At 45.0% G+C, this 13,358-nt stretch overlaps 5 protein-coding genes across 5 annotated transcripts; 2 read left to right on the top strand and 3 right to left on the bottom strand.

Annotated features, from left to right (window-relative positions):
- Positions 1 to 3,301: 3,301 nt before the first annotated feature.
- EJ05DRAFT_463018 (uncharacterized protein) lies at positions 3,302 to 6,657 on the bottom strand. Its single transcript, XM_033742701.1, has 2 exons — positions 6,248 to 6,657; positions 3,302 to 6,199 (listed from the first exon to the last, which is right to left on the bottom strand). Exons 1-2 carry the CDS (start codon positions 6,552 to 6,554, stop codon positions 3,495 to 3,497), a joined length of 3,012 nt encoding a protein of 1,003 aa, XP_033602049.1. The 5' UTR covers positions 6,555 to 6,657; the 3' UTR covers positions 3,302 to 3,494.
- A 122-nt stretch (positions 6,658 to 6,779) lies between these two features.
- Positions 6,780 to 8,366, top strand: EJ05DRAFT_302993 (uncharacterized protein). The gene is made up of 2 exons (XM_033740618.1): positions 6,780 to 7,090; positions 7,151 to 8,366. The coding sequence occupies exons 1-2, from the start codon at positions 7,054 to 7,056 to the stop codon at positions 8,332 to 8,334; spliced, it is 1,221 nt and encodes a 406-aa protein (XP_033602048.1). The 5' UTR covers positions 6,780 to 7,053; the 3' UTR covers positions 8,335 to 8,366.
- Positions 8,367 to 8,928: 562 nt separating this feature from the next.
- Positions 8,929 to 9,719, bottom strand: EJ05DRAFT_437168 (uncharacterized protein; the record flags this gene model as incomplete). The annotated part of the gene is made up of 2 exons (XM_033741777.1): positions 8,929 to 9,597; positions 9,648 to 9,719. 2 exons carry the CDS (start codon positions 9,717 to 9,719, stop codon positions 8,929 to 8,931), a joined length of 741 nt encoding a protein of 246 aa, XP_033602047.1.
- Positions 9,720 to 10,636: 917 nt separating this feature from the next.
- On the bottom strand, positions 10,637 to 11,321 carry EJ05DRAFT_484535 (uncharacterized protein; the record flags this gene model as incomplete). The annotated part of the gene is made up of 5 exons (XM_033745352.1): positions 10,637 to 10,758; positions 10,788 to 10,896; positions 10,946 to 11,057; positions 11,131 to 11,183; positions 11,232 to 11,321. The coding sequence occupies 5 exons, from the start codon at positions 11,319 to 11,321 to the stop codon at positions 10,637 to 10,639; spliced, it is 486 nt and encodes a 161-aa protein (XP_033602046.1).
- Positions 11,322 to 11,484: 163 nt separating this feature from the next.
- EJ05DRAFT_302998 (uncharacterized protein) lies at positions 11,485 to 12,984 on the top strand. The gene is made up of 3 exons (XM_033740619.1): positions 11,485 to 11,588; positions 11,640 to 12,396; positions 12,445 to 12,984. Exons 1-3 carry the CDS (start codon positions 11,555 to 11,557, stop codon positions 12,875 to 12,877), a joined length of 1,224 nt encoding a protein of 407 aa, XP_033602045.1. The 5' UTR covers positions 11,485 to 11,554; the 3' UTR covers positions 12,878 to 12,984.
- The last annotated feature ends 374 nt before the right edge of the window (positions 12,985 to 13,358 follow it).

Raw genomic sequence — 13,358 nt, 5'->3', positions numbered from 1 at the left:
ATTATAAGGTTAAGACGGTCCTTTATATTTAGGGCGAGGGACCGTTTAAAGTTATCATACTATTAAATTATATAATCTTCTTTAGCTTCTCTCTAGAGGGGCCGAAGATATTTAAGGAGTTATAATAGTAATTAATTATCTTATTATCGAGTCTTAAAGATATAGCCCTAGGTCTAGTCGCGTTATTTAGCCCTATCGCTAAAATATTAGAGGAGAAATTTAGTGAACGTGTCCTAGTTATAGATATCCTTAGGATATTTAATTTAGTATACTATCTAACGTTCTAAAGGCGTTAGATTAAGGTAGTTCTAGGCGAATCTAATTTTATTACTATTATTTATAAATAGATAGAAGAATCGGCTATATTAGTAAGCCTATACGTAGAAACTCTTTCTACTTTTACTATTAAAGTAAGGTAGTTTCTTAGGTCGGGGTAATTAGGATAGTAGTAGACTAGAATAGATCGTTTTAGTTAGTATAGGTCTATATAAATATAGATTAGTTATTACTAGAACTAAAGCGTGTAATATAGCTTTAAGTCTCGTAGTACGTTCTTAAGCTTTATTAAGTTTATATAGTTATTACTCGAGTTAAATCTATCGTTACCTCTCTTCGTATAGTCTAGTATATATATTATTATAAGGTATAGTTAATGTTAGGCGATTCTAACGGATTAACTTATTAATATTAATAAGGTCTAGCCTCGTATTAAGATTAGGTCTAGTATAGTTTAAACTAGACCGAGATAGAGTATAATAGACTCTATCCTTATATTCTATAATATCTTCTATAGTTATATAGAATATCGTGTAAGTTATTAGTACGATAGTCTATAAGATATAGTTATTAGTAGGGGTAGTTATAGATAGACTATTCTCCTCGTTTAGGTTAGGAGAAGGTCTACTATAAGAGGCGGTACCACGAGTATTATAACGAGTAGTTAGAGCTATTTCTATAAACTACTATCGTGCTATATAAAGAGAAATTAAAATATAAGAATTATAGACGTAGGATAGTAGTCTAATAGATTATAGGAGGATTCGGGAATATATTTAAAAGGGTAGTCTACTCTCCTAATAAGGTTAATTTCTAAAGAGTAGGAATTAAGTATATATAGCCTACTTATATAGTAGTCTCGCTTATTCTAGCTAGCTTAACCTAGGTCCACCTATCACGGACCGTACTAGACTATAGTAGTCTAGTTAAGTCTATCCTAGTGTTAGCCCTAACATTCTTATACTATATATATTTAGTATTAGAGGTAGAGATAGAGATAGAGGCGGAGTTAGACTTCTTTAACTTAGAAGACTAACCGGACTTACCCTTATAGCTTACCTTATAGCTAGTAGTATTAGATTTAATACTATATTTCTTAGCTAGATTAAGTATCTTTAGCTCGATATCTTAAAATTATAATATATCTTAAGTTAATAAATTATTAATAATATAGTCTATAGTATTAGGTAATAAGATAAGGAAGAATAAGCCCTTAACCTCTTTAGACTTAAAGATTAGGCGTATTACTTTTATAACTATATAAGATAAAGTAGCGTATCTTTTTACTATTCGCATCTAGATATAATAGAAATTATTAATATATTTATAGATATCTTCTCTATCTTTATAGTAGAGGTTAGCGAGTAATCTAAATAGATATATTAAAGAATTATCTATATTACGGTCGAAACGTAATAATAGATAACTCTATATAGCTACTACTATATTATAGAAAGTAAGACCTATAATAAGATCTTAATATATTAATAAGAGTAATATAATTATTACCTTATTATCCTTTATATTCTAATCTATTATATCTATATATAAATCTATAACTCTAGTACTAAAGGGTCTAATAACTCTACTAGAGACTATTATCTATAATTATATATATTTAAATATAATTATCTAAGCTAATCTCTACTTAGGGAAATTTTCTTCTCTTAAAGATAGCTTAGATAGAGAGGATAGGTTAAGTTTAAAGTTAATAGATATATTTATTATTAACAAGTTCCTTAAGTTCCTTCTCTTTTCTTTATATAGAACTAATAGTTTCTTATTCTAACTCTTTCTATTTATTATATATTTATAAGAAAGGTAGTAAAGGTAAAAGAGGTAGAAGGATAGTATAGAGAATAATATAGAGGCCGAGAGTTAATAAGGTAGTAGAATTAAAGTAAAACTTTAATAGGATTAATAAGATAACTAAGTTTTAGAGAAGGGACTTACTTTTATTAAAATATAATAGTTTTTATTATTAAAGAGGTGTTTTAAGGCTTTTATAGTAAAGCGCCGGGCTTATAATCTATTATAAGTAGAAAGTAGATATAATTAAGGTTATTAAATATATTCTATAATTATATATATAGCTAAGTTCTAGGGACAGAGTCGAAGCTATTTAACCGTTTAGACACTAGTCCCGTTTGGGAAACAGTGTCCCTCACTCAAAGTGCCTTCCGACAACAACTACTTCATTCGGGAAAAAAGGCCGGCGTGTATCCGTACTCGCGGGACGACTCCTAACGGATTGCGCGCTGTTACATATGTCGATCATAATAATTTATACAGCACTATAACTATCTGCGACCCATCTAGTACACCAAAGAAGGTCGAAGATAGTTTACCTCTTAGTGCCTTTGCACTTTGGGTTGCTGCGGGCCCGGGACCACGTACAATTTTAAGCATGAGCATACTCGCTCAGCTTTTACAGACGGATCAGCCACTATGTACGTCCAATATATCTGATTAGAGATTCCTAATACTAATAAATGTATAAGTGACTGGGTCAATCCCTCCTCGCGACTATCGTCAGTGTACTGACACCACGTCGAGGTATTATAATCTCGCAAAGGCAGAAAGCTTTGGTTAGTGTTATACACTTATTCCTATAATTTGGATTGAGTATTCACGAGTAATGTAGCGTACCTTGGCATGCTTGCACTTCTAGGAGACTTTAGAATACGCCTTGATGATGAAGATCGCTTGGTGCCTTTGCCAACGACCCAAGCCATTTACCCAGGGGTCTCTTGGAGTCCGGTGAACAGGCATGCGCCGGGCAATATTGAGCTGCCCGCAGATGAGATGCCCGCAGATGAGTCAGAAGAAGACGAGATATAAAGATATTAGGCGGTATGATAAAGAAGAAGCACTCTATATACTCTATATTGGCTTATACTACTTATTCCTGGAATGAATATTCTTACCCGATAAGTATAAGAGGGATTATATCTAACTATTACTTTCTAAGTGTAGAGCTATATATAAGTCTACACTCTTTTTTATACACTAGTAATTAGACCTAGATAGTAATGGTTCTAAAGTGCTATTCACATAGATAGACTCCCAGAGTAAGGTTCTCTTGATGATTAACTCCCAATTGATTGAATCAAAGACACTCTGTGCAGATATGGCGCTTGTTATACATGCATTAGTTGTTGTACATGTATATGTATATATAATTGGCCTATTCAGTCCAAACTGCCGAATATCATGACTCAATCTTCAACTCCCCCGCCCGTGCCCCTCGAATGTCCACGCGAGGAGACCTTGGTTTGACGAGACTGCCACGCCCCGAAAGCCGCCTTGAAAGGCACCACATCTCCGGAGACACTTACACCCCCAACGACGTCGGCGCAGGGAATACCGTTGCCGACAACAGAGGAGGCACAACAATCCAAGTCGACGAGCGGGACCATCGACGGTCTCCCATGCGCGCACTGGAAAGGGAGCGCACAGCAGGCCAGACGCCGAACCAGCGCCTCGCATTGCCAGACGTCGAGCTTGTCGTTGAACATGACGGCACTCCTGCATGCTCTCGAGTTGATCATCTCGCGGAGACCGTCGGGTATGGAGGCTAGGAGCCGGAGCCACGGGTGTTTCGTGTCGGTTGTTGTCGTGGTCGTGGTTGTATTCGTTGTCGGCGCCGGCATGGCGCGCGCCCTTTTCGCTTTCGCGGTGCCGAGTTTCCAGGCTTCGGCGCGGAGAATTGAGAGGAGGAGCTTGGGGTCTAGTTTGCAGCGTTCGGCGACGGTGGGCGGGAGTGATTTGACGGTCATCTTTCGGACGCATCGATCTGGAGTGCTGGTCTCGAGATCGTAGATGATGCCCCATCCGGTCCAGAAGGGTATGGCCGCTTCCAAAGCGGTGGCATCCTTGGACGATACTTCGAAATGGATAGGCTTTGGTAGTCGTATTAGTGGTGGTGGTGGTGATAGTGTGCCGATTTGTGCACTACAATAGGCGCAGAACTCTGCTAATAGCTCTTCGACCCGACACCTCTCATCTGCAGCATGTTGATCAACGAGGACTAGCTGTCGCTTCTTGGATGGTTCATGGCTGTCCTGTTCGGATGATGTTCCCAGGTCGACGAGTATGAACTTCCTGTCGACCTGGGCAATGACTTTCGCAGTGGCCAGGGCGCCCCGAGATATAGCACCCATGTTTTTCATCGGATGCTCTCGACAATAAGCAAATGCAGCATCGAGCGCTTTCTGCCCTCTGTGGGTGTCTTCGCTTCCCATACTCTCGTGGAACACGGAAGGGATTCTTTTCTCCGTGGTCTCTAACACAGGATTCTTCCACTTGGTAAGGAAATCATCAAGCCAAGGCGTTCGTTTGTCGTCGGCAGCTTGCTTATGCTTCTGTTCATTGCGTAAAGGAACTCTCGAGAAGCGAGCAATCTGCGATGAGCCTGCTGAAATTGTAGCCTTCCTCGAGGGTTTATCTGTCAAGATACAACCAGTCCTCGCGTTGATTAGCGTTGTTACCTTCGAGCTAGGATCCAACCAGCTGATTGTGTCGTCTTTAGACCTAGACTCATCGGAATCCATACGAATTACGTCTGCGTCAGCGCATTGGGTCACACATGGAATGGATGCTTTCTTGGTGTCGGCTGACGACCTGTTCGTGTTCGTAGATTTCGGAAGGTTGATATGGAAGGTGAAAGGGGAAGACTGCCCTGTCTCTTTGGAACTGCCCGTCGAGTCCGCGCACACTGGTCCTTTATTCCAGATGTTCTCCAGGAATCGGCTGTTGCCACTCTTGATCCTGCTCCAATCACTGAAATTATGCCGGGATCTGTTGGCACTGTGATTGACAATGTGATCATCCGTTTGAGAAGTGCCGCCGGATGGACTCCGCACATTCGCCGATGCAGTGCTCAACTTTGATACAGAGGCCGATAGGGGCATAGATGAGCTCTTGAGTATTTCCAAGTTCTCAGACTTCATCTTTCGTTGTTGTGGCTTGAAATGATGAGCCGACAGCCACTGGAACAACATGCTGTCTAAGACGCCGACGACTTTGTGTAGCGAGCTTTGGCTTTCGGGAGACGCCACATCAAGCACAGAATATTCGAAGGTAGACTTCATATCGATGAAGATCACAAGCATCGGCCATCGATCTACGGCCTTTCGCGAGCTCCTCTTTTGGATCGGTGGCGGACGTCCAGGTCTGCACGACGGATATCTGGCATCATCATCGCTGACATTAGCATCCACACTAAAGTAAGAATTATTGAAGGCTCGGTCGATGCAATCAAAGAGCTCATTGTGAGATTCTCGCGGAACAGGTCTGATACCTAAGCAGATAAATTGCGTGACTTTTGTTGGTGCTGGCTCCACAGATATCACTCCTCTAATCGTGATACACGGCGTGGTCGCTGATACTGGAACCCAAGAACTTAAGTCACGGTGTTTGATATAGCCAGCCTGTGCCAATAGCAATGGGGCCGCTTTCAAGTTCTGAACGGAAGTCAGTCTTTCAACTGGCGTATCAAATCTACTAGGTGCCACAGCCAGAACCTGACTCAAGATTACTTGAAAAGAGCCGTCAGCACTCTGAAGACGAACACGGACACTTGACCTCCAAGCCAAAAGGAGACCGACGATATCTCTCTTCAAAGTATCGAAGCATTTGGTGTGGTTCGTATTGGCCGCACGTTGTTTGACTCGTACGGGCATAGAACCAAACAGATTAGATACAGTTACACGAGTTCCATGGGCACCGAAAGAGAGCTCGTGGCGCGGAGGCGCTGGAAGTAATCGTGCAACTGTCTTGGACTGCTGTAAGACTATCGTGTTGCTTGATCGATGCAGATGGTGGCGAGAAGTGATTGTGAGCAAAGACAACGCACTGAGAGACGTCAGAAAAACGCCATGACGGCCATGACTCTGGTCGCCTGAACCATGACGGGAAGTATCTAGTCTATCAGCGGTGTATGAGCAAAGCCACACCGTGCAGTACTCACGATATATCTGGCCAAGCCCACCGCCCTCTACAAAGTCTTTGGGCTCAATTCCATCACCATCGTCCTCTACTACACAAGAGCCCTTACTAAGATCTACAGCTATCTCGATCCTGGATGCATTGCCATCCAAAGAGTTTTTTATCAACTCCTTTACGACGTCCTCTAGTGAAGTGATGTATGTGGAGGATTTGATAGTATTGATAACATCATGCGGAAGACGTTTTATGGTCGAGGATCTGTGATCATGAGAGCTATGGTCTAATTGCTGTCGTGAAGAATGCTTTGTGTCTACCTTTGCCGATGTCATCCACGAGGCGGTATGAGAGAGCGTGCGTATCGGGCACACGGGTATCTCGAATCATTGATGGACCGACCAAGAGCGCGTGGAGAGAAGAAGGATTATCCAAGATGTCTGTGTTTACAAGGCTTGTGGAGTTTCAATTTCAGTCAGAGGACTTTGGCGCGAACACACGTGACCTTGCGATTGGCTGATCAGTCGCGCCAGCCCGCTGCCCAACCCTACCATACACAACTTCCCTCATATACATAACACGAATCTCGCTCACTGACAGCCCTCTGCGCATACACAGTCAGCTATTATCATACACGTAGCATTGGCACTCGTTCTACAGGTAGAAAAACTCCTTGGATCACCTCCGACAGCAACGCCTCGTCATCGAGCCAAGCTCCATCCCTTGGAGGCTGCTGCTTAAGCCCTCAACTGCTTTCTCACTACCACAGAAGTACATTCTTTCGAGAGACCTACGAAGCTCTTGCGAGACATCTCATATTCATCATTGTCGATCATGGCGGAAGTTGAGGCTGCGCCTAAACAGAATAGTAGTACGTATATTTCTTTGATTGTTTCTGACGATGGTATAGCTAACATGATCTTTCATTCAGCGTGGCATAATCGCCGGCGCCCGTTTTCGCAATGGGTCAAACGCCTTGCGAACCTCAAAGGTTCATCGTCAGATTCCAACAATAATACAAACAAAAAAGGCTCACCTTCGAAGTCCAAGAAGGCTACTCGCTTGAAGAACAATCCATACCCTGAATCAGGATACCCTCAGGCTCACAATAAGGATGCCAACGGCCATCCCTCCCCCTTCAGTCCCGCTAGACATTCAGCTGGGAGCTTTGGCTCTATAGACGAACAAGGAGGAACAGGAGATCAACGTGCGCCTACTATCAGCAATAAATCCGCAGCACCAACAGTCACAACCAATCCAGAGACTGTTCACTCGGAGACAGGACAATCAAAGGCTGAGACTAGTCGCTCAGCCGGAGGGGGGAACAGCACTTTCTCCTCCCCGAACCATTCAGAGCGATCTCTTACCACAACCCTCACGACAATTCAGTCCACGGCTGCGTCAGGCCTTTTGACAACGCAAAATGGAGGAAATGTTGCCAACGCTCCACAAGGAAGCCAGAATCCTGTGCAATTCACTCATCAGTTCCCTGTATCTCCGGCTTCGGCGATACCACCGCATCTGGCACCACACAACGTTCCGCAGACATACCAAGCTGCCACTGCGAACGGTGTACTTACTGACAACGCATCCATCCTCACACTCGCGTCATCCTCAAAGCGACGCCGACGTAATTCACTAGATACCAATGCTTCTGTTCGAGCTTTAGCGCCATCATCAGTATGGGGAGGAAGTCGCGAATCACTTCCCTTGAGTGTTCTTAGTGATCGTGTTGATGGAGCCACGTCGACAAATCAAGGACCCCGACCTACTACAATGACGGGATTTGCAAGTGCGGAGCGAGCCAGCGTTTACTCATCGTCAGGTGCTGTAGCCCCTACATTGAGTAGTGAACGCAATAGCTATTATGCCAGCAAGCAGATTGATGGAGCGAGCGTACGTAGTGGCAAGCTCGGTCATGGTCGCTCGGAAAGTATCACTGGTAGCATCGGCGGCATCACACCTAGCAGCCCTCTTGCCAGCCCGCGGGACCCATTTCCCCTACGCATCAGCCGAAGGAGTTCAGACTGGAAACGCGCTGACAGCGATACCGAAGAGGAACAAGAAGAGGACACCATAATTGCGAAGGGAGACCCGAAGGTACAGACATCCTGAGCAGACGCTGGAGTACTGGCGTATCACGGGAACGGCGCATAAGAGGCTTTCGAGTGTCACGAGTCAACGGTTCTGGGAGTTAAGCGACCTAGGACAATACTTATACCCTATAAGAGTCCTGCAGCCATACACGCAAGGATCATATAAGAGAAATGCGAAGATTACAGCACATCTTTGATACCGTTCTAGCCATACACAAGTTACTACTATGCTGTTTTTCGTTGACTTGAAGCTGACTGATCTACAAACGTATATGTACAGTTTATGAGGCAATGTCCTCGAAGAGACCTTCGACACAAAGCGAGCTAAAGACACTTTCATATGCTAAAGCCACACTCATCTTAGGTTTATGATAGTACTAGGTTCTGTGTTCTATTTCTTGCAATTGTGTACAAGCAATATGCACAATGTCTAAATTATGGTATCCTGCAACGCCGATGGAGACCCCAAAACCTAAGGTTTGAGACCAGCTGTCCGTTGGGGGTGTTTGAGCACCTCCCAAAGGATGTAAACCACAAATGAGATTATTACAAGTTCATCCACTAACACCTCCCCTTTTCTGAGACCACTCTGCAGCATAGACCCGTGATAGGACTAAGGCTTGGACATCATACCAGCGAAACCACCGAAATTATTTACAGCTGCTTGGGGAGGGAAAGAGTTTGCACCGCATAAGCAAGAGCAAGAGCAGCTCGAGCCGTCCGCAGCCTGGCCAGATCCCGGTATGACAGACGGCTGGGCAGCGATACCAGCAGTCTGCTGTCCACCAGCTGCACTGATAGTTACTGTCGAAGGCGCAGCTGGTGCGTCCGTAGGAGTAGCTTGAAGTCCACCCGTCATCGCCGCAGTACCGTTCTGTGCGATCGCAGCCATCTTGAATGCCGCGAACGTTTTGTCACCACCAGCCTTCGCCATGTCGACTGTGTTGTCATTGGGGTTGATAGCAAAAACCATACCAACACCACAGTGATTGCCCGTCTTCTGCTTGCAGTACATCCAGATTGGGTCTGTTGATGGCACAGTGAATTTCCAACTGACTCCGGCCTTTCCATCGGGATTGGGCATGAAGCCAGAGTCTGCACCGCCCTCCATCTTCACACAGGGTTTTCCGAAGGTCGACTGTGTCACAGTGTGGTTCTTCGGCATGAATTGGAAGTCGATCACGTCGCCGACGTTGGCCTTAACGGACTCCGGATTGTAAGAGAGAAGAGGCGTAGGTGCGCCGGTAGCTTCAGCGGCGGGCTTTGCTCCACCGACAATAACCTTGAGCGACATTAGTAGGCATCATTAATGTTATTGGAAGGGTATCTTACAGTGTGGGTCATTGCGCCCGCAGGAGGAGCAACTTCTGAAGCGACCATAGCCATTGGTGCAGGCGATTCCATGGGCATGGCCTCGTGCATAGTGGCACCGGCCGCCGCAGCCAGAAGCGAAATGAATGCGTAGCTTCTCATATTCTTAGTTTCGTTATATGGTCTTGCGAAGAGCAGATAATAAAGATGACTAAAGCCGCTCTGCGGTAAAAGTTTTATTCAAACGATAAGGAGGATAGAAGATAATAGAAGCGCGATGCGAGGGCCGGCTCGGTCAAGGGAAGGAAAGGCGATAAAAGAGAGGAACGAAGAACAATTACTATGCTTGGTGAGGAACTGTGGAAGAATAGCAGACCACTTGATGGGAACTGGAGCAGCTTATACATGAGCATGAAATTGTATGTTTGAGAGACCTGGGTAGAAGGGGTCAACTTCGAAACGATGTGGCCGTCGGTTCGACGGCGTTCCGCTAGAATTACATGTTTTCTCCGCAGAAACAGACAATATTGGAAGAGAGCCTCAGACATAGTCTACAATCAGGGACACCTTTCTCGACAATAGTTGTGTTGGAGCCGTCTCGGGCGGTGTCTCACGTTCGTCGCATACACTCGATTAGGATTAGTGTGAACATGCCCTTGCCGCCCAACCCAGGCTAAACGGTTCGTTACAGTCTGATACAACAAGACAACGACTCCTGCATGAAATGGTAAGTCTCATTGTGTACTTCAGGACCAAATCCTATCGTCTTGCAACAGGTTTCTAGAGTCTCAGACACATCGAAATTCTAAGTCACCAGCGTTTCGCGGCTCTGTTGCACACGTGGTTCTCGTCACGAGTCTTGTTTCGAATTTCCCTGGCCAGAGCCGCTCGAACACGGCCCTCGTCAACGATATTAGACTTGGAGCTGGCCATCATATCTCAGACTAGGCTGGCGCTTCATTCTCGTGGACAAAAATCACCTTTCGGGAGTTTAGGTCTTCCAATTGTACTCAAGATTTGGTCGTCTCAGCCAAGATGGCTTCCTGGGCCTTGCGCTGTCCCTCTACTAGCCCAGTATGGTACCCGGCGTAATACCAAGCCATCATAAGGTTCTTGAGCTGCTCATCGGGAACTACCAAATAAAGTCAGCAGGATACCCACTCTCGAAGTTCAAGTCGCAAGATTGCCCACCAGTCGCAAGTAAAGCCTGAGGTAGTTCTACACTGACGTTGGTCGGTGCTTGTGCTGTATCAGGTGGTTGCTCGGAGGTCTATCAACGTCAATGGCTCCATTTGGTCAGGCAGCTACTATACACGCACATTGCGGTCCTTTACCGCCTCCTTTACATCTTGATCGTCTTGTTTGTAATTGTTCATAGGTGGTAGCTCATCGTCCAGAGGCATGTTTTTCAATCCGGCCTCGACCTCGGCACTATATGGTATCAGCACATATGGTGACTCGGATTGATATGGGATGATACAGGTCCCATTTAACATCTCTATACTTTTTGATGATATCCTTGACGTTCTCTCCTCTTGCGTGAATACTGTGATAGCGCTGTTAAGGATTAGACAAAGGTCTCGTACACAAACCTATTCGCAATACCTTGTATTCTGCCAAGGCCATATCCCAGGAATCGATCAGCGCAGAGTCATCCCATGCTGCAGGATCCATGAGATCGATTGATTGATCCATATTTTCGAGAAGATTTATGCAATATAGCTTCTTGATCGCCAATAACTCATACTGGACTTCAACAAATGGAAACTTGTCTTGGCATAGGATGTCACACTAGCGGCTCGGACCATGTTCGGCAGGAACATTTTTACGCTAAGAATTGGTGGACAATTCTTTAGGATAGAATAAATTGTACAGCACCAAAAGCACCTGAGTACTGTCGAGCAAGACCAGTTCCATTAATCGCAAACATGGCGGCTTCTTTGAAGACCTCGAAGAGAAAAAGTAAGTTTCAACGGCCATACCAATTTTGACTGAAGTCTAATTAGACTACAGTCGACACAGACTCCGTCCGAAATACGAAGAAGGCCAAGAATACTAAAGAAGCTCCTGTGCCTAACGACGCTGTGGAGCAGAAAGCCACCACAAAGAATATTACAAAGGCGGTTAACGAGCCTGTCGTCACCCAGAGCGGCTCAAATGGGACCCGGAAATCGACGCGAAAGCGTGCAGCCGATTTCTTCGAGACGGAGCAAGTACTAGTAGCTCCTGTGACAGCACCGGCGTCCAAGAAAGTGAGGACTGTTAAGCCTGAAGGAGCCACCAAGGAGAAGAAGACTGTGAAGAAGACAGACCAGGAAGAAATCGTTACCCTGAAGCTGGAGAGCAAAGTCACGAGGAAGGATACTACCAAACCAAAGAAAGGCGAATCGAAGCCAGCGACTGTCGAGTCAAAGCCCAAAAGAGAGGGATTGAAGACTGTAAAGACCGAATTAAAGTCTCAAGAGGAAGAGCCAAAGCCTTCCAAATCTGAGTCAAAGCCTAAGAAAAGCTTAGCGAAGTTGAAGAAAGAAAGCAAGATCTCCGAACCCGTTGAAGTGCCCTTTGACGAAGATAATGAGGGTGACGAGGTCGATGACCAGACTGCAGAGCTCCTGAAAGGGTTCGAGAGTAGCGAAGATGAGGAAGAGATAGTGGTGGATGAGCCCGCTGCTATTGACAACGTTCCAGCCGCACCTAGTAGCAAAGCGCTTCAGAAAAGGCTCAAAGCTGCCGGAGACCACGTAGAAGAACGGGGCGTTATTTACGTCGGGTAAGCATACATGGCAGTCATCCTTTCGAGCTCGCTAACATTAGTCAGTCGCATTCCTCACGGATTCTACGAGCACCAGATGCGCGCATACTTCTCACAATTTGGAGATATCACCCGCCTTCGTCTTTCCCGCAATAAAAAGACAGGCCAGTCTAAACACTACGCATTCGTCGAGTTTGCGTCTTCGGAGGTCGCTAAGATCGTTGCTAACACGATGGACAAATATCTCATGTTCAACCACATTTTGCAAGTCCGCACAGTACCGAAGGAGCAGGTACACAAGAATCTCTTCGCCGGCGCCAACTCGAGGTTTAAGGCAGTGCCACGTAATAAGTTGGCTGCAAAGCACCTTAGACAGCCTCTACACAAAGAAGGCTGGGAGAGGAGGATCACTAAAGAAGTGAAGAGACGCTCAGTAAAGGCTGCGCAGCTCAAGGAGATTGGATACGAATTTAAAGCACCTGCAATCAAGAGCGTGTAAAGTCACTTCCATTTTGTGGAATTCAAAAGTAATAGACCGGTCAGTATCTGGCAGTATAATGAATTTAACGCAAGTCATATTTTAAAAAATATTGGTAATTTTCCTTTGTATACGTGTTAACGATGATATCTGTGCTCCTGATGATCTAAATTCGCTCATAGACTGACCTACCTCGAATAGCCCTTCTCTCACTTCAAATTCTTCCTACCACAAATGACATCTTTTCAGACCCAGCAATGGCAAAGTCCTGAATGGCTGTCCGTGGCTGTACTTATAATAACTGCTGTTTCGTCGCTGATTGGTTGCTCATACGAGTGCGATGCATCGGCCGGTTGAGATTCGATAACGGCAACGTATGTAGCCACTCAATAAGCCGGCAATATAGACTGCCTTAGGTACGTACTCGAGTACGCTATGTGAGGGAGTACGATGAGGTGATTAGCAAAATTTGCTAAATACAGTCGAACTTTCTATGGTAAAT

This window comes from Pseudovirgaria hyperparasitica (genome assembly GCF_010093815.1).
Source record: "Pseudovirgaria hyperparasitica strain CBS 121739 unplaced genomic scaffold EJ05scaffold_5, whole genome shotgun sequence".
Taxonomy (NCBI): domain Eukaryota; kingdom Fungi; phylum Ascomycota; class Dothideomycetes; order Acrospermales; family Acrospermaceae; genus Pseudovirgaria; species Pseudovirgaria hyperparasitica.
The sequence above is the reverse complement of the archived record's forward strand: the minus strand, read 5'-3'. Positions and strand labels throughout refer to the sequence as shown.

Coding starts and splice junctions, on each gene's coding strand:
- EJ05DRAFT_463018 (XM_033742701.1), bottom strand. CDS start 6,554: ATGACATCGGCAAAGGTAGACACAAAGCATTCTTCACGACAGCAATTA. Junction 6,200..6,247: donor TGGGCTTGGCCAGATATATC/GTGAGTACTGCA, acceptor CTGATAGACTAG/ATACTTCCCGTCATGGTTCA.
- EJ05DRAFT_302998 (XM_033740619.1), top strand. CDS start 11,555: ATGGCGGCTTCTTTGAAGACCTCGAAGAGAAAAA. Junction 11,589..11,639: donor GAAGACCTCGAAGAGAAAAA/GTAAGTTTCAAC, acceptor ATTAGACTACAG/TCGACACAGACTCCGTCCGA. Junction 12,397..12,444: donor CGGGGCGTTATTTACGTCGG/GTAAGCATACAT, acceptor AACATTAGTCAG/TCGCATTCCTCACGGATTCT.
- EJ05DRAFT_302993 (XM_033740618.1), top strand. CDS start 7,054: ATGGCGGAAGTTGAGGCTGCGCCTAAACAGAATAGTA. Junction 7,091..7,150: donor TGCGCCTAAACAGAATAGTA/GTACGTATATTT, acceptor TCTTTCATTCAG/CGTGGCATAATCGCCGGCGC.